Source organism: Amborella trichopoda, chromosome 12 (assembly GCF_054954075.1).
Source record: "Amborella trichopoda isolate Santa Cruz 75 chromosome 12, AtrichopodaSantaCruz75HAP2 v2.0, whole genome shotgun sequence".
NCBI classification, from domain to species: domain Eukaryota; kingdom Viridiplantae; phylum Streptophyta; class Magnoliopsida; order Amborellales; family Amborellaceae; genus Amborella; species Amborella trichopoda.
This window is the reverse complement of record NC_142347.1, coordinates 46083897-46105897: the sequence shown is the minus strand read 5'-3', so window position 1 is coordinate 46105897 and position 22001 is coordinate 46083897. Positions and strand designations below refer to the sequence as shown.

General features: G+C 36.4%; 2 protein-coding genes across 2 annotated transcripts; one reads left to right on the top strand and one right to left on the bottom strand.

The window, feature by feature from the left end:
- Nucleotides 1-412: 412 nt before the first annotated feature.
- LOC18435479 (pathogenesis-related protein PR-1) lies at nt 413-1680 on the bottom strand. The gene has a single exon (XM_006845524.4). It carries the CDS (start codon nt 1478-1480, stop codon nt 593-595), a length of 888 nt encoding a protein of 295 aa, XP_006845587.2. The 5' UTR covers nt 1481-1680; the 3' UTR covers nt 413-592.
- Nucleotides 1681-11234: 9554 nt separating this feature from the next.
- Nucleotides 11235-21727, top strand: LOC18435478 (uncharacterized). The gene is made up of 3 exons (XM_006845523.4): nt 11235-11779; nt 19124-20439; nt 21350-21727. The coding sequence occupies exons 1-3, from the start codon at nt 11459-11461 to the stop codon at nt 21540-21542; spliced, it is 1830 nt and encodes a 609-aa protein (XP_006845586.2). The 5' UTR covers nt 11235-11458; the 3' UTR covers nt 21543-21727.
- Nucleotides 21728-22001: the final 274 nt, after the last annotated feature.

Here is a 22001-nt window from a genome sequence, read left to right as displayed (position 1 = left end):
GATTTTTAGAATTAAATTAAAAAGATAAGGATAAAACGTGAAAGAGTTCAAGTGCAGTTTTATAAAGAAAAAGTTTACAAAGAGATAATTTACTTTTTAACATAACGAGGTCATAATCGCTTCGTCCATCAGATTTCAAATCGGATAGTTGTGAGTATGTTACTGACTAGACTCAAAGTTCAATAAAAAAATTCTCGAACTTTGTGTGACACCTCAAGCCATCCATTTTGACATCTAACCGTTTTTAATAATTGTGTTCTCCTTGTAATAGTTGTGTTCTCCTTGTAAGAAACCTAAATAATTGTGTTCTCCTTGTAAGAAAGATAAATAGTTGGGTTCTCCTTGTACGAAAGATAAATACTCTCATAGTATACAATCTCATAAAAAATTCCCCTCAAATAAATAAAGCACATTAAAAAAAGGTTTTGGCTTTATAGATGATACATTCAAGTGTTTACATACACCTTGAGCCCAAGATTTTAGTTTACAGGAAAGCAAAGCCACAGTAGATTGTAAGAGATCCATTCTCTTCATCATCATCATCATCCACTCTCTTAAGAGAGAGAGAGAGAGAGAGAGAGGGAGACCATAATTAGTATGGTTGTTCCCCAAAGTAATTACCAGGAGGGTCATAGTTGCAAGTGATGAAAGTGTCACCACTGTTACATATAACCCTAGCACACCCAACCATCAAGCTCTTTCTCCACACCATCTGTGTGTAATGGCCACATTCCTCATAACTTTGGCATGAATTTCTCTGATGATTGTAATATACTTTCTCTGAGGCCCAGGTTTTGACAGCATCAGCTGGTCCCCAACTTTTGCCACCACCCCAGAAGATGTTTTCCCCATATTTACCATTGGAGTGAATCAGAGCACAGCCTCTTCTCCTTTGATTTGCCCACCATTTTGCATAGTTTGCAAGCTTGGTGCTCCATTTTAATGGTGGAAGGCCAACTTGGGCTCTAATTTTGTTCTGAGGGACAAGAAATTGAGAAATCATGCTTTGGCCAGTAACCGTTGCTGATAAAGATCTTGATTTATGGGTACTTTTTGAAGGTGCAGGGGATGGTTTTATGAGGTCTATAGAGTGGGTTTTATAGTTGGTTTTTTGAGATGTAAGAGAAGATGGAGGAATGAGAGAGGAAAACTGCATTTTTTTGTTGGTTTTTGGAGATGGAGAGAATGATGGGATGAGAGAGAAAGACTCTGTTTTTTTGTTGGTTTTTTGAGATGGAAAGATTGATGAGATGAGAGAGAAAAACCAGCCTTTATGGTTAGTTTTTGGAAGACATACTGATGGGGTGAGGGAGAAAAATGGACCCTTTTGTTGAGATGTAATGGGGGATGATGATGGGATGATAAACAGAGAATGCCTTTTAAGGCCAGTTTGTGGAGATGCAAGGGATGTGGAGAAGAGAGAGGAAAGAAGCAGGAAGCCCACCAAAAGCCCACATGGAAAATATATGGGTTTTGCCATGGGGAACTGGTTTCTGTTGAGGTCACTGAATTAGAAGAGGATATATTTATAGCAATTCTAGGGTTTTGTTAGGCTTTTCCGTGGCCTGGTTTTCAGGGCAAGATAATGTTAGAGAGAGAGAGAGATAGACATAGAGAGAGAATCATGGCATGTGCACTAGTGCAGGATGTAAGGCTTACATCATGAGGGATAAGAATTTAGAAAGCTAACTACCACATAACCTCCAAACTGACTCTAAATAAAAAGAACAACATGAATGGTCACATGTGACCTTCTAGAAGACCCAAATGGCAATTAGCTATTAGAATTGCAAGTTGTTGTGTGGAAGATCTTCCATGTAAATTCTCAACCCAAACTTGCAAGGAGTCCCTTACGATGTATTTTAGTTTTTTATTATTATTCCCATTTTGATTTTATTAAATATCCAAACTTGGAAATAATGCATTTGATTTGCTAATATTGTATTGGAAAAGTATACATTGAGACCATTTATCTATGATCACAATTAATGTTGAACGTGAAATCGGATGGTTTCATTTACTTTATTGATCAAACTCAAAGTTCAAAAGAAATTTTTTCGAACTTTATAGAACACCAAAGCTATTAGATTTCACATCATATGGTTATCAGTAATTGTGACATCCTTGTTTCAAAATTAAATAGTCACATTGTACACCTCAAACCTCATAAAAAATTGAGTTTAGACCCTGAAAACCCCGAAAATTGATCATCTAGATCTCAAGAATCATGGATATGAGATAAATTTTTTAAATAATAAGTCTTAAAAATAGTGTATCGTACAATAAATTATCTAGGCCGTTCATTTCCAAGTGTTTATAATTTATAAATTTTTTAGATATGTATTATGTCTTATCTGCAAATTTCGTAACAAGAGGTTAAAATAGTTTTTCAGCCATCATTAAGATTTATAGGGCCAAAAATTCATAATTTGGTGGGTCATGAGGTGATATTGTACTTTTTATCAGAAAAACTAGGTTGCATCCTTTACAAAAACCCTTGTCCACCCTCTTCCAAAGAAAGAAACACATTATTGGTTAAATTAGAACTATTGCTTTCCTTTCAAGAAGAGTATATTGTTGAAATTTTAGCATGGAGTATGAAGGCCTTAAGTTAGTTGAGTTAGTCACATTGAATTTATGAAATTTTCCTCTTTAGAAAGGTCAAGTGGTGCCCGATTTTGACTAAAAACATGTGGGTGCCATCAGCATTTCCTATAAAAATACAAGTTATAAAAAGATTGAGATAAATAACTTCCAAACTATATTCCTTCATTGATAAAGTTATTCTCCTGCACTAAACTAATAAGCAACTAACTCTATTTATTTAGTGTCCCAATCTTGAGCAAACTAACTAATACCACAACTATGAGATGTTGCCCAACTAATAGCCCTAGATTTGGCTTGAATTTATAAATAAAAAATAAAAATACCAACTATATTTTTATTAAATGGAAGAGCGCATAAATGTCAATCGATTTCCCAGTATTTAAATCTTTCGTAGGATTTGAAGAATGTTTTATAAGATTATAATGAGGAAAATGTTAGCTTAGGATTGCCCTCTTTAAAAAGATTAAATTGATCATCTCAAACTCAACTAATATGGATCAATGAATTTCAAACCAAAAAATAGTGTATGTTGTAATATATTATCAATAAATGAATTTCAGTCCTAAAAATATTATGTTTTGTAACACATATTTGGATTGTCCATCCTCAAATATTCACATATCCCCCAAATTTACACCAGTTTTTAAATTTCAAAATTCCTAATTAGGAGGGAAAGTAGATATTCAAGCCACACTTGAGATTTCAACTTTAGAATCATATTATGATTTTAAGGTGAGACTGTATTTTTAATGTGAATCCTAGACCTTGCTCTAACAGCACCCATTTGCAAACAATCAAAAAGATCTCAAGAATAGCCCACCTTTTAAAAGGTAGAATTCAAAACAATCCGAGTCCAAGAGTTAGAGCTCTGACCACAAAAAGTTACAAGGATTCACCATTTTAAGTTACCTTAGGAATTAACCTATATTTTAAAATTTCCATATTCTAATATAAAGTTTACAACACGTTCCAATTAACCTTCATAGTAAATAAGAGTAAACAAAATGTATACATATGCAATAATTTGTTCCACTTAGTAATAATATATGCTATCACAACATTCAAGAAGATAATATATGTAATATTTACATCAGCACTTCCCTAATGTATAAACTATTGAATAGGCCACTATAACTGTGTGCCTTTTAACCTCAACTTCAGGCGGGTCTTAAGGTATTAAATAACTGAAATCCATCATTTCATGCAAACGAAATAAACTACCAAGTAAAGAGGACATGACCTCTTTTATATTTGTTTGGATTCTAATACTATACACATGCACTCATGTGAGTGTTGAAGCACTCTATGATTAGGGTTGAGAATTTTTTGAATCGGGTTGGGATCCGAGTCTAGATTCGGTCCGATCGGATCAAGAATGGATTCGGATCCAAATCTGAAAACTATCCAAAAGATTTCTATCCGAATCTAGGTCCGATCAGTTCCACAATATGATCCAAAATGGGGACTAGGTCTTTAAAATTAAAAATATTATAGATATTATATAAAGGGTTATGTTGGGGTGAATAATATATGGGTGCAGTGCATCTGTAGCTGTAGAGGTAAGATGCACCTTCAAATTTTATCATGGTATATAATTTTAATGTAAAGTGTTCTTAGGATTATCTCAAAATCTATTTTTATATCTAATTATAAAATTTTAAATTTAAAAATGGATAAAATCAAGTAGATATATAAACAAATGAAAATCTTGAAAATGGACAGTGTAGATAATATGTTACAAAATACACTATTTTTAAGACTTAAAATCTTTTTATTTTTCATGGTCATACATTTCGATGTCGAGATGCTCAATCAAAGGGTTCTTCAATATTAAAACTACCTTTTCCGATAGATTTTTGAGGTGCATCCGTAGTTCTACATTATAAGGTTGCATCCTCATATAAAATTTTTCCATAATAATAATAATAATATATATATAATAAAAATGATGAGAATAGCCCACTAGCTCAAATGAACATATGAGCCCAACAGCCCAGATTGAATCTGTGCCGATCTGACGGTCACGACCTCATTTAGAATTTGACTTTTAATATTTTATTTACAAATATAAATGACGTAAAATTTTAGCCGTGTATTTTAAAAAAATATGAGAATCTAATAAAAAATATAACACAAATAATTTGAAAAAACTAAATTGATCAAAATACCGTTAAAAAGTTTTTGGTCAATTTATTTATTACGAATTATTTTTTAAATATTTTTATTAGGTGTGCCTTGATGAGAAGAATGGACACCTAAAATTTCAAGTTATTTGGATTGATAAAAAAATATTAAAACTCAAACACTAGATGAAGTCGTGACCGTCAGATCGACCCAGATTCAATTTGAGCTGTTGGGCTCATATGTTTATATGAGCTAGTGGGCTAATCTCAACTTTTCCTATATATATATATATATATATATATATTTTCTATTTAAATAAATGGACCGGATCCGGATTGGATCCACCTATACCTAGATTTGATCCGAATAGTAATTCGGATCCAAATTTGAGTTTCAAATCCATACTTGGATCTGAATAGAATCCAAAATTCAAGTTTCAGATCCGAACCGGGTACAATAGAAATAAATGGAGTGAGTTTATTCAAGAATAGAATATGATAGTTGATATAAAAGGCTTAATATAATGGGAGTTATAGATGTATGAAATAGTCAATACATGATTAAATGGCATAAATTTATGCCTAATCAATTGATACAAATAATTCTGTAAATTTATATAAATCTTTTCACTTTTGTCCATGTTTTTTTCTTTTCCTATTAAACAATCCCAATCCAATCTGTTGTACGTGCTGACAAGTTCCTTTTTTAATGATAAATTTATCAAATACACCATATAGTTGAACTATTTAACAATCTGGTAAGTATAATTTGATAATAAAAAATTTATCAAAATATGTCCAACTTTTCAACAATTTAATAGTATACCGTTATTTAATCAATCCATGTCAATATCATATCTACTTTAATCGGTATTTTGAAATTATATCAAACGATATAGGTAAAATACTAAATAGTTGATCTCTTTTATATAATTTGATAAACTTCTCTTTGGTAAATTCATTTTTGATGTGGCATTTGATAACTATTTAAAATTTGATCACAAGAATAATTAACCATTTGAAATTAGATAAAGATATATGGGTAAGCAGATCAATAATTTCAGTTTGATAAATTGCCCTTTTTTTATTTTAAGAATGCGTAATCATGTCAGATTCCAATAAGCTATCATGTGCAGAAAAACCCGTCAAACTCCTAAAAACTACACCTTTTTTTTAAGAATATAACCTACCGTAATTCGGTTATTTCAAGATACTTTCCGATAGGGCTGGCAATGGGCCAAGCGGCCTAGCCAGGCTGATCGGCCCGACCCTACAAGGTAGAACCTGGGCCACAAACTGTGGTCTGAGAGCCAAGCTAAGGCCAATGTTGCCTGGTTTGGCCCGGCCTAACCTTCTTTTTTTTTTTGTTTTTACTTTTCATTTTTTTTTCTGTTTTTTTTTTTTTTGCCTAGTCTGGTCCTTCCCTAACAGGGCCATGGCTAGGCTCCAGCCGGCCCTATGGGGGTGAGGCCCAACACGTTGCCACTTGTACTTTTCAAAATTATTATTTTTGTATTTTTTAGAGGTTTAAGGTGGTGAGAAGTATGGTCACTCAATTTTGAGCTTAACCAATGTATAAAAAAAATAAAATTTAAAATATAATAAATGCTTTCAAAAGTGGGACCTATGTACAATATGAAATATTTGAGGTATTTTTAGATGGAATTATATACCCATTTACAAGAGGTCATAATCAATTTTATCCATTGCATGCGAAATCCTTGGGGAGAATTTATTTTCCCATCATAAACCATAGGAAGGGGAGAGATATAGTTGGGTTCTTTCTATTTTCGATGTTACAGTGAGAACATGTTTGATAATAGGAAGTTAGAAGAGGAAGAAAGAACTTTACCATTTACTGTTCATGTTATGTGTTTGATGAAAAGTAGAAGATAATTTGAGAACTCCCTTTTACTGTTGAAGATCACACATTTTAGGTTTGAGTAAAGTTTAATGGCAAACCATCGAAGTTGAAAAGGGAACTTTTTTTTATTTTGTCCAATATATATATTATATATAATATAATATTATTATATTATATTATAATATGTATTATATATTATATTATATTATATTATATTATATATATTATAATATATTATATATAATAAAAAAATATTATAATATATTATATTATTTTATGTAATATAAGATATATATATATATTAAAAATAAATATAAAATACAGTATATCATATATTATAGTATGTTAGAAATATTATATATTTCTATTTAAATTATTATCTATGTAAATATAATTATAAGATATTGACCTTATATCCCAAGAGTTATCAAACACAGAAACTATGAAATTTTTAACTTCCCATGGAGGTTATCAAACACAAAAACCATTGACTTCTTAAATAACTTCTAATTTACCGTTCTTCAGTAACTTCCAATTTCCAGTTCATATTTTTGCTTCCTGTTATCAAACACGCCCTAATGGAGACATAAAAATATAGAGGGTTTTTCCCATAATAGACATTGATTGAGAGAGATTATCTGAATATTTATTCAAAATTAATATTTTTTGTATTTTTAAGCGGGTGAGAAGCATGAATACCCAAATTTTAAGCTTTAATAAATGCATAAAAAAATAAAATTAAAATACAATACATGCCAAAAGTGGGACCTATATACAATATGAAATATTTAAGACATTTTTAAATGAGATTATATACCCATTTACTTTTAGTACGCGCAATCATTTTTAGCCATTAGATGTGAAATTCAATATAATAAAGTGTGTCATAGTAGTCAAATATTTTCATTTTGACCTTTGTGCCCAATCAATGACATATCTTCAATGATTGATTTAACATCAAATGGACAATAATGATTTGAACTTCCTTGTTTAAAAGATAACTAGTCTCATGGTATATATTTTATTTTAAAATTGAAAAAGTATTCAAATAAACCATTTACTTTTGTTAAAAGGATGTCACAAACAGTTTTCTCTATCATATTTCAAATCAAATGGTTGTAAGAGTGTCATTAACTGGACTCAAAGTTAAAAGAATATTTTTCAAACTTTGTGACATACCTCTAGTCATCTAATTTGACATCTAATGGCTAGGAGTAATTGTGACTTCCTTGTAACAAAAATAAATGATCTCATAGTATATAATCCCTTTTAAAATTCATAAAATATGAGATATTCACAAAAGTTTTTCATTTATTTTCTTAAGAAAGTAGAACCTTTTAGTTGAATCATACATGGTTGGACGAACTTTTTGACATGTGGCCATCACATGTTAGTATTTTGGTTTTGAAAAATACTATGTGTATTTCAAAATAACAATATAGGTTTTTTGTGGTTTTCATAAGCAATGTTTTATAGAGACGGAAAGCTGTGGGTTTTTAGTCCCACATTGAAGAAAATAGAATAAATACGTGGTATTTAAGTGTAGGTATTTGTTATTTTGTGGTTTTTCATAAGCAGTATTTTGTAGAGAGGGAAAAATGTAGATTTTTAGTCCCACATTGAAGATAAGAGAGTAAATACGTGGTATTTAAGTGTATGTATTCTTATACCTTATACTCTAGTACAACTGTGAGAGATGGTGTATGTATGGAGCAGCACTTTACATTGGTACCTGTCAGGCTCGAGGCTCTTTTTGTGAGCATGGCTCATATGGGATGTCGAGTTGTTGATGAGATGGAGACCTCTAACAACCCCCTTTAAGGGGGTGCATATAACCACCTTATATTAAACATACATCATCCTTGTAGCTCTATAAAATGGGGTCTTTTTCCCATACGAGATAGAGACTTGGATAAAGACATTTGCCATATGAGTTATAGTGAAAGAAACTCTCTTTGTACCTCTTCTATTTAAAAAAATCCAGAGAACATAATATAGTTCTCATCTCTCTCTCTACTCCCTTTTTGTCTCTTTCTCTCTATAAACAACACTAGACTCCACTGCCTACTATGGATTCTTCAAACTCAGGTGTATAAAGCTTTGGAGCAACAAAGAGACCTCTATGTTTTCTTGTATCCTGATGATAAATTACCCTTCCTATGCACAACATTTATAGTATCAAAGGGTGCAAATATTATATTGAGATAGCATTCATGCGTGCCCGAAAACAAGAAGGAAGCAATCTTCTCTTTCCTTTGTATTATCTTTTGCCCCTATTTCTCCCAACCATATTCTAACAATCAATACGATATTTATGGGTGAAAACAAATAAACTGTTATGACTTCCTTGAAAGTCATGAACAACGATTTTATAAGACTCGAACGCTTCAACGGGTTAAATTTCAAGAGATGACAACAAAATGTCATCTTCTTACATACTACTCTCAAATTGGCTTACATAGTCACTGAATATATGTCTGCAATGTAGCCTCCATCCGAAGATTCCACTAACCTTTGTAAAGAAACGCCAAATCCCAAAGATAAAACATGGACACGCTATTTGACACTCCATAGGAATGTTGTATGCATTTCAAGAATTGTCAACACGCATGTCCGTCCACCAAGTGTCGAAGCGTAGTCAGACCCTCGGACATGTGTGTCCATGTTACATAGGTTTGACCTTAATCTTTAAACATATACTATTTTTATTTTAATAAATAATTTTAAAAAAGCGTTTTTTAAGCCACTTAACATGTTTGATGTGGTGATTATCCAAAATCACTCATATAAAGAAATCTCATATTATGTGGGATTTGGATTGATATTGATAAGTTTCCTAAAAGAAATAGAAATCTAAAAAGATTAGGTGTCTTGGGTATATCTTTTGGTTTTTTAGATATATGTAGCGGGAAAGGTTTCTATACTTTCCCTACAGCATAGTAGATTTATGCTTCCCTTACCAGCCAATCATCCAATTTTGATCAAGTGAGCCACTCAAAGTTTGATCCTAGATTTTAATTTTTAATTTTTTTAATACAAATTATATGAATATAAAATTTGGTACATGCTATCTCCTTATTGGGGAGCACCTACAATAATATATGTATCCTATTTGGGTCAATATACGGGACATGTGACTCCCCCTTAGAGAGGGAGAGGTAGGGGCCTCAGAGGCAAGGCCTACCCTTAGACAAAATAGAGCTTCTTATAGATAGAAACACCATGTACGTACCTTCTGTAGATTGGGAAGTTGGTTTATTGTAGAGTAACGGTTCCATGAAGATTTTCGATGGTCTCTCCTTTTAATGACATAAAGTGTTAGTTGTTGTTAAAGTTCTCTTCTTGAACAACGGTTTAGCTATGGAATAGAGATGGGTCTCTTCCTAGTCGGTGACTTAACTGTGGAATAGAGATGAGAGATTGTCGGGTCGTGTCGATTGGAAGAGCGGGTCTAAAAGGGTTTTGCTTGACCACGTAAATCTTTACGATTTTCTCTTTTTTAATTTTTCTACGCTATTTTTCTTTCCATTACTTTTGCCAAACCTTGATTTTTATCCTTTATATTAACACATGCCACCCATTTCGTGAGATGCTTAGATATAGTCTTTAGAAGAAACATTTTCCTTTTCTAAATTTTGTAGATGGCTTTGGTTTTATTAAGTTAACAATATTAAAATAGAAAAAACTAACTTTGAATTCCTTAATGACTAGATCTTAAAATTCACCAAATGGACGGTCGAGATTCATTATTAAAAAAGGGCTCATTGTGACCATATGTAAGCGGCGAATAGAATTTTATTTTATTTAGATTGATTACTGGGATGAAGTAAGTGGCTATGCAAAATTTAGGGTCATACAAAGGTTAGAAGATGGTTTCTATAGGTGTGATTTTAGACACTATCAGATGAAAGTACTTGGTTTCCAATTGTAAATGGACCACTATTGGACCTGGCTTAGCTATACTAAGAGACCCGGCCCATTCGATCTAAAGCCACTCCTTTATTCAGAGAAGGGGTGGCAATCGACCCGACCAAACCCTGGTCTCGACAGGTAGATCCGACATCGGGTTTGGGTATGGATTTAATTTTTGGACCTGATGGGTCGGGTCTGGGTCCAAAACTTGGATCTAAGCACTATTCTAGTCATAGTTTAGCTAGCCTCGACCCATACCAACAGTAAACTGTTGGAAATAAAACATTTTACTTTAAGGCCTATTTGTTTGGATATATTAAAGATCATGTACAATAAAAACTCGTAGTCATATTTAGCTATTAAACGCCAAATAAAATAGTTTGAAATATAATGGCAGGTGATTGTGACATTGTTGTCAATAATATAGATATATGATAATAAAAGAAAAGTAAAAAAAAAACAGACCCAAGATCTAATGAATTGACCTAAGACTCGATGGGTTTGAGTTTAGGTCTAATTTTGGACCCACTAGATAAGGTATGTGTCCAAAACTTAAACTTGAATACTATTCGAGGCCGGATCCAAGTCCGGGTCCAGCTAGACCCAACCTGTTGCCACCCTAATTCAGAGGAGCAAATCGGATATTTCTTCCTTCATAGCGAGCATCCCCGTTCAATCCTGCGGACATCTCTCGTGATATAAAGTAACATGTTTTCTTCTCTCTCTAGATTTGACTCGGAGTTTTGTGTATTTTTTCTCTCTCTAAACCAGCCCGCTATTTTTGCGTCCCTATCCCGGCCTATCAAAGCGAGTTTGTGTTACTCTCAAGTCTAAGCCACTCTTTTCTCTCTCTAAACAGAGCTTGTGTTACACCCGCCATTTTTATCTATGTAGGTTGCGGAAACCCATGAAATCCCCATTTTCCTATTTCTCTCTCTAATGAATTATAAAAATGGCAGTTGAATACCCAAGTGCCCTAATTCAAAAGATCAAAACACATCTCAGAAATGGGGCTGGTTTGTCGTCTTATGATCCCAGTGCCTCTGATATCTCTAGTTTTGCCTCTTTGGACCGAACAATCTCTAGTTTTAACCCTTCTCCCGCATATCTGAGATGCATAAAATGCCAAGGATGGTTACCCAGAGGTTTGAGGGCTCACAATTGTATGTTTTGTGGAGCTCAACAGAGGAGGCCTGGTTTAGATTCGACAATTCGGTTTGGTTCGACTCATAGTTATCGGAGATTTCTCGATTCTTTTGGGCTCAATAGATCTGTGAGTCTTTGGGTTTATAGTGTTTTCATTCAATTGAATTTGAGAATCACCATTGCAATTCAGTAGTTGTTTCTTATCCTTTTTCTCTCTCTTTTTTCTCCTTTTTATTGTAATTTATTTGCAAATATTGGAGTTGGCATTGTAGTGGGTAATAAGAATTGGGTTCTGTTCTGCTTGGGTTTTGAACTTGAAAGCGAAATGGCAATCATCATCATCAAAGCCTTATCCCCACTAATTGGAGTGAGTGACTGTTCCACCTTTCCGCTCAATCAAGGGCCATACTGAAAGCAAAATGGAAATACCCATTTCAAAATTTTCTCTCTTTTAATACTCTGTGGGCAATCAATTCAATGAAACATAGACCAATTAACTAGGAGCAAATTTAGATATTGAAATAGAAATTGAAGTGGCAATGTAAATGAAACAATGTAATTCCTTATTCTTTTTTTTTTAGGTTTTTTAATCGACAACCTTGATAAAGAACACAATCTATGTTATGATTTTTGACATTCATGTGTGACAAATGAATAAAGAAATTAGTTTTTCTTGCAATAAGTGTTGGTCTAGGGTTTTTTTTCTTGTCTATAGTGTTAAGGATTAGTAGTGCAGTGGATGAGGCTTGATGTGTTGTCTGGCGTGATGGTTTCCAAGGTATTTCTTAGAGAAATTTTTTCTTTTTGATGAAACTCTATATTGCAGGTTATGAATTCGATGTAGTGCTCAAGAGTGTGATTTATTACTAATTGAAAAGAAGGTATGGTGACTGGTTATTTAGTAGCTTGCAGATGCATATTTATGACAAGTGTTGGAATATTAGGCCTAAGGGAAATAGGATCTATAGAGTGATGATTTTTGGCATTGTTTTGTTTTTTTTTTTAATATGTTGACTGTATTGAACTGACAGTGAGTACAGAATGTGGGAGGAGAGGGGGACAGGATACCCACAGACAGTTCTGCCCAAAAAATAGGCAACCCACAAATGGGTGCCCTGTACAAAACCAAGGGTATATCAGAAGCTTTACATGAATCGAGCCATTATATCAATTCCAATATGTGATAGGAACTCGAGCAGAGGTTCCCTAAGGGTTGCTTAGGTTGGCTTGAGACAAGGTTGTTGCTAGGGAATCATCCTCATCATTTTCTTCTCTCCAACCATGATTCCAGGAGATTTGTAGATTCTTTGTCAGTTGATAGATTTCTTCGAATGTTTTGTCAAGTTTCCAAGGCTAGGGGGCAGTGCCTGAGGCCCAGGCTATAACACTGTAAGAGTCGCCTTCAATGGTTACATATGGGCCCCAGCTAGTGTCTAACTTCTTGAGGCCTTCCTGGAGAGCAGAGGCCTCCGCAATTGTTGAGTTAGAGACACCAATGGGAATAGAAAAGGAGCAAAGGGTATTGCTGTTGTGGTCACGGAACTAGCCACCTATGTTTGCATGGCCTGAGTTTTTGTGAGAACACCCTTCAAAGTTAAGGGTGATGTGGCCCACTTCGGGTGGTCTCCAAAGGGAAGAGCGTGATGGCCTCTGAGTTTTGAAGGAGAGAATGGGTGTCCAGCCGTGGAGAAAGTCAGAGTGGGAAAGGTTTTTGAACTGTTGGTGGTGAGTGGCCCAGAAGATTACTGCTTCTCTGATCTTTTCTACTAGTGCAGTCACCGGAGATGACTGGCTTCGAAAACATTTGGCATTTCTCTTGGTCCAGATTGTCCAAAGGGTGGCAGCTACCGAGGCCTGCCAAAACAGGGTGCCAGCCTGAGGCCAGGGGGTTGAGAAGGTAGAACTGATGAGATGAGGGACATCAAGTGGAGCCACCCACTGCCATTGGAATAACTAAAGGATGTCAGCCCAAATAGACAAGGCTACCTTGCAATGGATGAAGAAGTGAGCATTGGTCTCCTCGTCCTCAGTGCACATAAAGCTTCTATTTGAGATTTGGAGACCCTTTCTCTGCAATTGATCCACGGTAAGGGCTCTCTCGGATCTAGCTATCCAATTGAAGAATTGAATCCTGGGGGGAACCAAAGGGGTCCAAACTTTGTTTACAATAAAATTGGGGCAAGCAGGGGGGCTTCTGGAATGAGCTAGAGAAGAGTAGAAGGAGGCCAACGAGAAGGAACCCGAATGGTTGGGGGTCCAAATGAGGCTATTTTGGCCTTGAAGGGGCAGGAAGATAGAGTTTAGAGTGATGGAAAGGGCTGTGAATTCCTGAAATTATGGATCCGAGAGTAGTCTTTTCAGGGTAGGACTCCACACCCTCCTATTGCCCATCAGCTGAAACTAGGATTCCACAATTGCATTAAAGTCACTATCCAATAGGAAAGTCTAGGGTATAGGTCTTTAAGGCAAGTATCAATCCAGAACAGTGTTTTGTCGCCCTGCCTAGGCCTGTACTTGATCATGGACTGAAAGTGTGGGTAAGAACGCAGTATGGACTTCTATATCCCTGAGGAGTTGCTCTGCGCTCATCGGGAGGGTACCCAAGAGGGGTCAGAACTGTGGTATTTCGAGTTGATCACCTCCTGCCATTGATGGTTGTTTTGGGTAGCTAAGCGCCACCACCATTTCCCAAGTAGAGCAAGATTATTTTCTGAGGGTTCGAATGCCCAGCTCCCCTAGAGATTTAGGTTTGCAGACATTCTTCCAAGATATAAGATGGATCTTCCTAAATCCTAACCCCATTATTGGACCACAAAAAGTTTCTCATTAGCTGCTCAAAACGATGGGCCACCGAGGCTGGCATATGAAAAAGTGACATCTAAAATATAGCGGTGCTAGAGAGTGGCTTTAATCAAAGTAAGGCAGACTGCTGGAGATAGGAATCTGCCTTTCCCTCCTGCCAATCTGCAGTCATATTTGTCAATGATATGGCTCCAAAGATTCAGTCTAGGCTTACCTATGCAGAGGGGCAGTCCTAGATATGTGGAGGGCAAGTCTTCCGGCGAGCAGCCCCCGCTTGAAGCAAATTTTTTCACGATAGAAGGGTCCAATGCCACACCACTCATCTTCGATTTGACCTTATTGACCTTAAGTCCTGTGGTCATCTCAAATAGCTTGAGGAAAAGATGAAGAGTGTTAAGTTGTGCCTGATATGCCTCACAAAACAAGGTATTGTTGGCATATTGTATGTGAGTGATCAATGGTCCCCAGTTGCTGATCTTGAATCCTTTGAGGAACCCACCCTGGTAAACTCGAGAGATTGATCTGCTGAAAACTTTAGCTACGATCGCGAATAAAAAGGGAGAAAGAGGATCTCCCTGGCGGAGTTCCATGGAGGATGGAAAGAAACCTATGGGAGATCGATTGATAAGAATGGAGAAGTGTGGGCCTGAAATGCAACCTTTGATACAAACTCTCCATCGACTATCAAAACCCATGCGATGGAACGTCTCATCAAGGATGGACCAATCAACATGGTCATAGGCTTTCTCCCAATGGAGTTTGATGATTAAACTGGGTAACTTGGCACGATGTCGAGAGTGGATGGCCTCATGAACAACGAATGCACCATTGAGAATTTGACGCTCTTTAACAAAAGCTCCTTGAGTTGGCGAGATCACTGAGCTAAGGACCTCTTGCAGTCTCGAAGCGAGCACTTTGGCAAGAATCTTATAAGAGCTATTGATCAAGCTAATAGGTCTAAAATCTTTGAGTTCTTCCGCACCTTCGACATTAGGAATGAGCGCAATGAAAGTGGCATTCATTGCCCTTGCCGAATGCCGATGAATGATTCCTCTAGAATGGAATTCATGGAAGAAGGCCAGAATATCCTCCTTTAAGGATTCCCAAAAAATCATGAAGATACGATTGGGAATCCTTTAGGACCCGACCCGGGGCTCGTTCTGGCCAAGATCTGAGATTGCCTTTCAGATTTCAGACTCTTCAAAAGGTTTTTCAAGCCAACCATCAGAAGAGGGAGAGATGGTTTGGAAAGAAAGATCATCCAATAAGGGTCTAGGGCATTGAGGTGCCTCAAAAAGTTTTTGGAAGTACTCAGTGATTGCATCTTCGATCAAAGGAGGTTGATCAAGCGTAGTATCTCCCACTCTAATCTGAGTAATGGTATTATCCCTTCTTCTACAGTTGGCTATTTTTTGAAAAAATTGGTGTTGAGGTCACCGTGTTTAAGCCATTTCACCCTTGATCGCTGGGCCCAAAAAATTCCTCTTTCTTTAAGAGGAGTTGGAGTTCAAACTTGGCCTCGGATCGGAGGGATCTCTCATTATCTGCAAGAGGACAAGTATCCTCTGGAAAGTCCCACAATTGGATTGAATGGAGAGAAGAGGCTTTTTGGGACTGAAAATTTCATGGCAGCAGAGCACTCCAAGCTTTAAGAGAACCCTTAAGACATTGAAGCTTCTTTTGGAGCTGATACCCTGCCCATCCGTGGACTTGGCTAGAGAAAGAGGTCCACCACGTGTGAAAAAGGTTATTGAAATTATCCTCGTCTAACCAAGCCAGCTCGAATCTGAAGGGTTAGGATGGACGAATGACTGGAACGGTGTCTAACATGATAGGGCAATGATCCGAAGTGGGCTTAGGGAGGGTAATAGAATGTGAACCAGGAAATTCAGCATCCCAGTCCGAAGATATAAGAAACTGATCTAGTTTTGAAAGGGTGGAGTTCATGGAGTGGTCTGACCAGGTGAAAGAGGCCCCCTGGAGGGGCATGTCAATCAGTTCTAACCTTGAGAGCATTTCAGAAAATTCTGTCATCGATTGAGAGACCATAGAGTTAGAATTTCGCTCGATGACCATCTTGGGGTATTGAAATCTCCGCCAATGCACCAACAATGTGGAGGGACCAAAGCCTCAAGATTCAGTTCATCCCAGAACCGTGGTCTAATTGAAGACGAGTTGGGACCATAGACAGCAGTGATTTCCAGGAAAAGGAGTCGGAAACTCTCAAGAGGGAGATGGAAACCGAAAATTCACCAACTCTAGAGGATAACAAGTTGGGAAGGGTTGGGTCTCATATGACCCAAATGCCACCCGATGCCCCTAGAGCATCTATTGCCACCCACTGACATGGTCTAGACCCCCAAACCTGTCGAATGAGGGAGAGGGAGGGCCCAGGGAGTTTAGTTTCAACCAGGGCTAAAACAGAGGGGGAGTGAGAGGAAGCGAAATTGTGGATGTGCCTGTGTTTTGTTAGAAAGAAAGATGCATTTGATTCAGCCAAATGGGCTGCAGTTGCCTCCATTTTATGTGGGAGCATGTCATTTACAATATATGGGAAACTGCTGTGGCTTAAACTGGTTGTCTGCATGTTTCAGATATTGAACGATTTGGTTACTTTAGTTCAATGGAATGATGTGAGTTTGAGGGGGGAAAATTCAAATTTGGATCCTTTACCACTTTCTGGTTTGATTCGCATTCCTACACATATTTGTGAATTCTAGTCAGTGTGTAAAAATCTGTTATATGCTTCATTGTCTAGGGTGCTCTATATTCCTAGACACCTTCTATTCAGATGAACCACGGTCGTGTTTCTATGGAGCCTTTCCTATTACTGATATGCAGTTTCAAAGGCTGAGAGAGTAGGAAAGATGTAGACAATGTTGTTGTGGCGTAGCTTCTTTAATTTTGTTCTATTAGGTTGTGAGGATTCTCCCTTACACCATATTTTTACGCATGTTGTTACTATGTATGTTTACAATCCATTGCTTGTAAGTGCATGTTTGTTTACAATCCATTGCTTTTTTTTTTGAGGAAACAATCCATTGCTTGTAAGTGTGCTTTCCTTTGGTAGGTTGAATTATGTTGAATTACGTGTTTTGGTAGAAATTTGATATATAATTTACATCCATGCACAGCCATCTACAAGTACATATAACAGCTCATATTAGGATTGGGAAACTTGACTATGTGTCATAAAAATTTGACTTATATTAAAGGATGCGACTGATGATGTTTCTTGAAAAGTTACTTGGTCATAAACATCATACAGCTCTATTTAGAAAACATTTCTCTTTTAGCGTGAATGTATTTTGATCAATGTCTTCTGCCACATTGCCATTTTACTTGTTGGATTTAGTTATTCCTTGTCCTGGCTAGGGACGAATAACAGCAAATCGTTGACAAGATAAACGAGGCGAATAGGCTGCGAAGAACAAGTTAAGGCCACAGTGATTTAGTGTGCAAGATCTAGAAAGGAGTTTTGGAGATTTTCCGTGGCTGACTTTGAGTTTCAATGGAAGGAAATTGGTCAGACAAAGTCAAAGGAAGTAGATCTAAAAAGTGGAACTTGCCACCCGAGGGATGGTTAATTGAACTTCAAAGGAAGTTAGTTGGGGGATGTAGGGCCTGCAGGCATCAGGCATTGGGATAGAGGGAGAGTGTTGATATCTTATTCAGTCCCCTTGTTAACAAAAGCAGAGTTCTGATCACTATTATATGGGCTTAGAAGCATGCATTCAAAATGGCACTCAATCATAGTAGAGGGGGATTCAAATGGACGAATATCCTTGGTGACTCTGTAATGTGTTTGAGGAATTTCGGGCACTCATAATCATAAATGATGTTCAAACTTTCTTCGACTATGTATGGCATAAATCTAGTGAGGAAGCCATTTCTCTGGTCAATGTGGAGTTGCCAAAGCAGAACTGGTGGTAACATTGCTTGATGATTAGGGTATATTTTAGATTATAGTTTCCGTAATCTTCATTTTGGACATTGAAAATATGTACATATATTGGTGCATCAATATGGGTAATGACAAACAGTTAACTAAAAAAATATGTATAGATTATTAGCTGGTAATTTGCATCTGCTACCGTGGTGGCATTCGTTGGATAGTCTAGCTCACAGAGATCCATGGAAAGTGAAATATGTCAAATTCATGTAATGTTTGGATTTTCTTTGCTATCTTACCAATGATCCTTGGAAAGTTGTTCAACTATATTGAATCTCTAATGCCAAGAAAACATATTTTGATCATGGATCACTCCACCACAATATGACTAGTACTTAGTAATCATATGAATTGGCAAGTGAAGGTCCAACTTTCTAAAACATGATACATGCATTGTACATACAAACATGCATACGTACATGCATGCATGCATGCATGTTGTATGCATGTATGCATGCATGTTGTATGCATGTATTCATGCACGCATTGAGAATCCAAACTTGTAGTTCTTTTCCAGAGATTCTGCAGCTATTCTTTGCATGTCTGGTGTTTTATTTGGAGCTTTATGTATTGTAACATCCTGATGTTCAGAAGTTAGGACATTGTAAAGATAGGTAACAAGCATGTTGCACACACATGCGCACACACCACGCATATACATGAGGTAGATTTATCACTTCCTGGCAATGTTAAGAAATGTATCGATATCTTTGGCAGGAGGCTGTTCCTTTAGTTATTGAAGCTCATGATCCCCAAGAAGGCCAGAGTGCATCAAAGGAGGATTTAGTTAGGTTTGATCTGTCAGATTTGCAATTGAAGTGGCCAGAGGAAACAGAAGATATTGAAAATAGCAGCACAAAGAACATAGCCCCACCAGTTTTAAATACAAAACCTTTGAACCTGGAAGGAGTTGACCTAGATAACTTTTTCTCTGGACCGCAAACACAACCAGGTCCCTCCAAGGCAGATGATCAACAGGTGAGCAATGGGCAGGTCAGCGATGCCAAAAGTCACTTGCCTTCTCAGACAAGTGTGGGTGTAGTGGAAAATAGGATTGGTTCTTCTCACACAGAGAATCCCGGATTAACTAATGCAGTTGAGAGAGAGAATCCATCATCTTCTTGGGAGGCTGATTTTAAGCCTGTGGGTTCCGAATCTCTTAATATAGAAACCTCACAAGTGGACCCATTTTTTGCTTCTACAAGCATAACCCAGAATCTCATGACTTCTGCTCAGACCAACGATGGTATCATCGAACCCCAGAGAGATTCTTTTCATGCAAAAAATCCTGAATTAGCTAATGAAGGAGAAGACAGAGAGAACCCATCATTTTCTTGGGAAGCCGAATTTCAATCTGCAACTGTGGAACCTCTAAACATTGAAGGCACGCCAGTGGACCCGTTTTCAGCTTTCACAAATTTAAGCAAAACAGAAGCACTTATTGGTGACTCTAATCCAGGAGTAGACGCAGGCAACCCAGTGGAGCCATTTTCAGCTTCCACAAATTTAAGCCAAACAGAAGTACTTAATAGTGACTCTAATCAAGGAGTAGACCCATTTTCAGCTTCCACAAATATAAGCCAAACTGAACTACTGATTAATGATTCTAATCAACGCATGGACACATTTTCAGGTTTGACGAATATTGTCCAAACTGAAGTACAGACCAGAGACTCCAATCAAGTGTTTTCCTTGGAGAAGAGCTGGGTTGAAAGTGACCTTTGGCGAAGTGCTAGTGTTGAAGTCTCAAAGGAAGTCAAGCCTGTGACTGAAAATGATGATTCATTTGATGATTGGCAAGATTTTACTGGCTCGGTGAGTGCTCCAGATCCTTTAAGTGCTTGGCAGAAAACAAGTGGTTCAAAATATAGAGAAGATTCTAAGAGTATGAATTTTGACGGCTTCACAAATGATTCTCAAGAAACTCAGATTGATAATTCTGTTGGTTTGGATATCTTTCCTGGAGTGTCAAGCACTCCAAATGGTAATATTGATGCGAGATCTGCAGAGATTGAGGCTTCTACCATTGACAGGTACATTGTGCTTCATCCTTTTTGGTAGTTTTTGTAGCTTGCTCGGTTACAGAACTTTCACACTTTGAATGATTCATTGTGACCCACTACTATGCATCAAAGATACATATTAAATAGAAAACCTGAGAAATTTTTTGTTAGATGTAGTTGAAATGCAGGATGTCTTATTCTTTTTTTTAATAATGAAATGCAGGATGTCTTTATGCTTTTTATTTATTTATGTATTTACGAGAAGGACCCGGTTCCTATGCGGCCAAGCCCGCATATGTAGAAATGCGGGCCTATTAATAAATCTATTTTTGAGATGGATTTTTGGACTTAATTTTTAAGGACATGTAATCTCTAACATGGAGATCATGAATATGAAAAAATAAGTAAATTTAAAAACTAGAAAAAATAATTCTAGTAAGAAAACATTTGGACTGTTAGTTTCCATTGTTTTTAGATGGAACACCTACTTGCATCCATCTTTAAGATGGATGCTTTACACTTTTATTATCTGTTTACAAAACATCACCTTAAGAAGAATTCTATTTTAAAAAGGATTGTTTACAAAAATACCATTTATCTTTTGTGCATGGAGGTCATAATCATTTTCATTCATTAGATGTCAAACTGGATGGCTTGGGGTGAGTCACGCAGTCCGAGAATTATTTTTTGGAACTTTGTGTCTATTCAATGACACTCTTACGACCACCCATTTTGAAATTTATGGAACAATAACGATTGTGACCGTCATGTACAAAAAATAAATGGTTTTTTTGTAGACAATTCCATTTTAAAATGAGAGGCTCATGAAACTAGAATCTGAAGTTGTATATTCTTGCTTTTTTATCTTCTTTTGAATAAAGTTCTTTTTCGTTACATAGATTGAGATTTGGGCATAGATTGATCTGAAATCCATACTCAGGTTCAACTTTGAGGGATTCGAATCGATATCAGGTGTAGAAACCAGAAGTGAAAGCAACAAAAATTCATTTGCTGCGAACAAATCTGAAAATGCAAATTACATGGTGCAAACGCTGTTATCAGAGATGCCAGACCTTTCATTCATGCTTGAAGACAAGCTTTCCATTCCAAAGAAGACTGATGCTTCTGGTTGAATATGGAGCGCGGTGCAATCATGATTTTGTGTAACATTACCTCTTTCAGTGATTTCATCTCTCTATTTCCCTGTTAATTGAGGTTGAAATCTCGATTTGTATAATCATTTTATTACGTTTTGAGTTCTGAATTCCGAGGTTCATTGTGGGGTAACAATCATCATTATCAAGTTGTTGGTTTCAAAGATTGTTTTCACCTCTGTTTTGTGGTTGTGGGGGAAATTATCGTTTTCACACCATTTTTTGTTGGTGAGAAATTTCGTGAGAAATATCTCTCTTCTAAAAAATTAGGGGAAATACCATTTAAGGGGTAAGGATCCGTTACAAAATCATTAGAGGTAAAAAGTGTCAAAACATCGCAAATAACATTAGGACTGTTGGGATCCTTGGAAAACAACTATCATGAAATAGTTTTTCGGGGAGATTGTCCATTTCTGCCATTTGGATCAAAATCTAGGA

Coding starts and splice junctions, on each gene's coding strand:
- LOC18435479 (XM_006845524.4), bottom strand. CDS start 1,480: ATGGCAAAACCCATATATTTTCCATGTGGGCTTTTGGTGGGCTTCCTG.
- LOC18435478 (XM_006845523.4), top strand. CDS start 11,459: ATGGCAGTTGAATACCCAAGTGCCCTAATTCAAAAGATCAAAACACAT. Junction 11,780..19,123: donor CTTTTGGGCTCAATAGATCT/GTGAGTCTTTGG, acceptor TATCTTTGGCAG/GAGGCTGTTCCTTTAGTTAT. Junction 20,440..21,349: donor GAGGCTTCTACCATTGACAG/GTACATTGTGCT, acceptor ATCCATACTCAG/GTTCAACTTTGAGGGATTCG.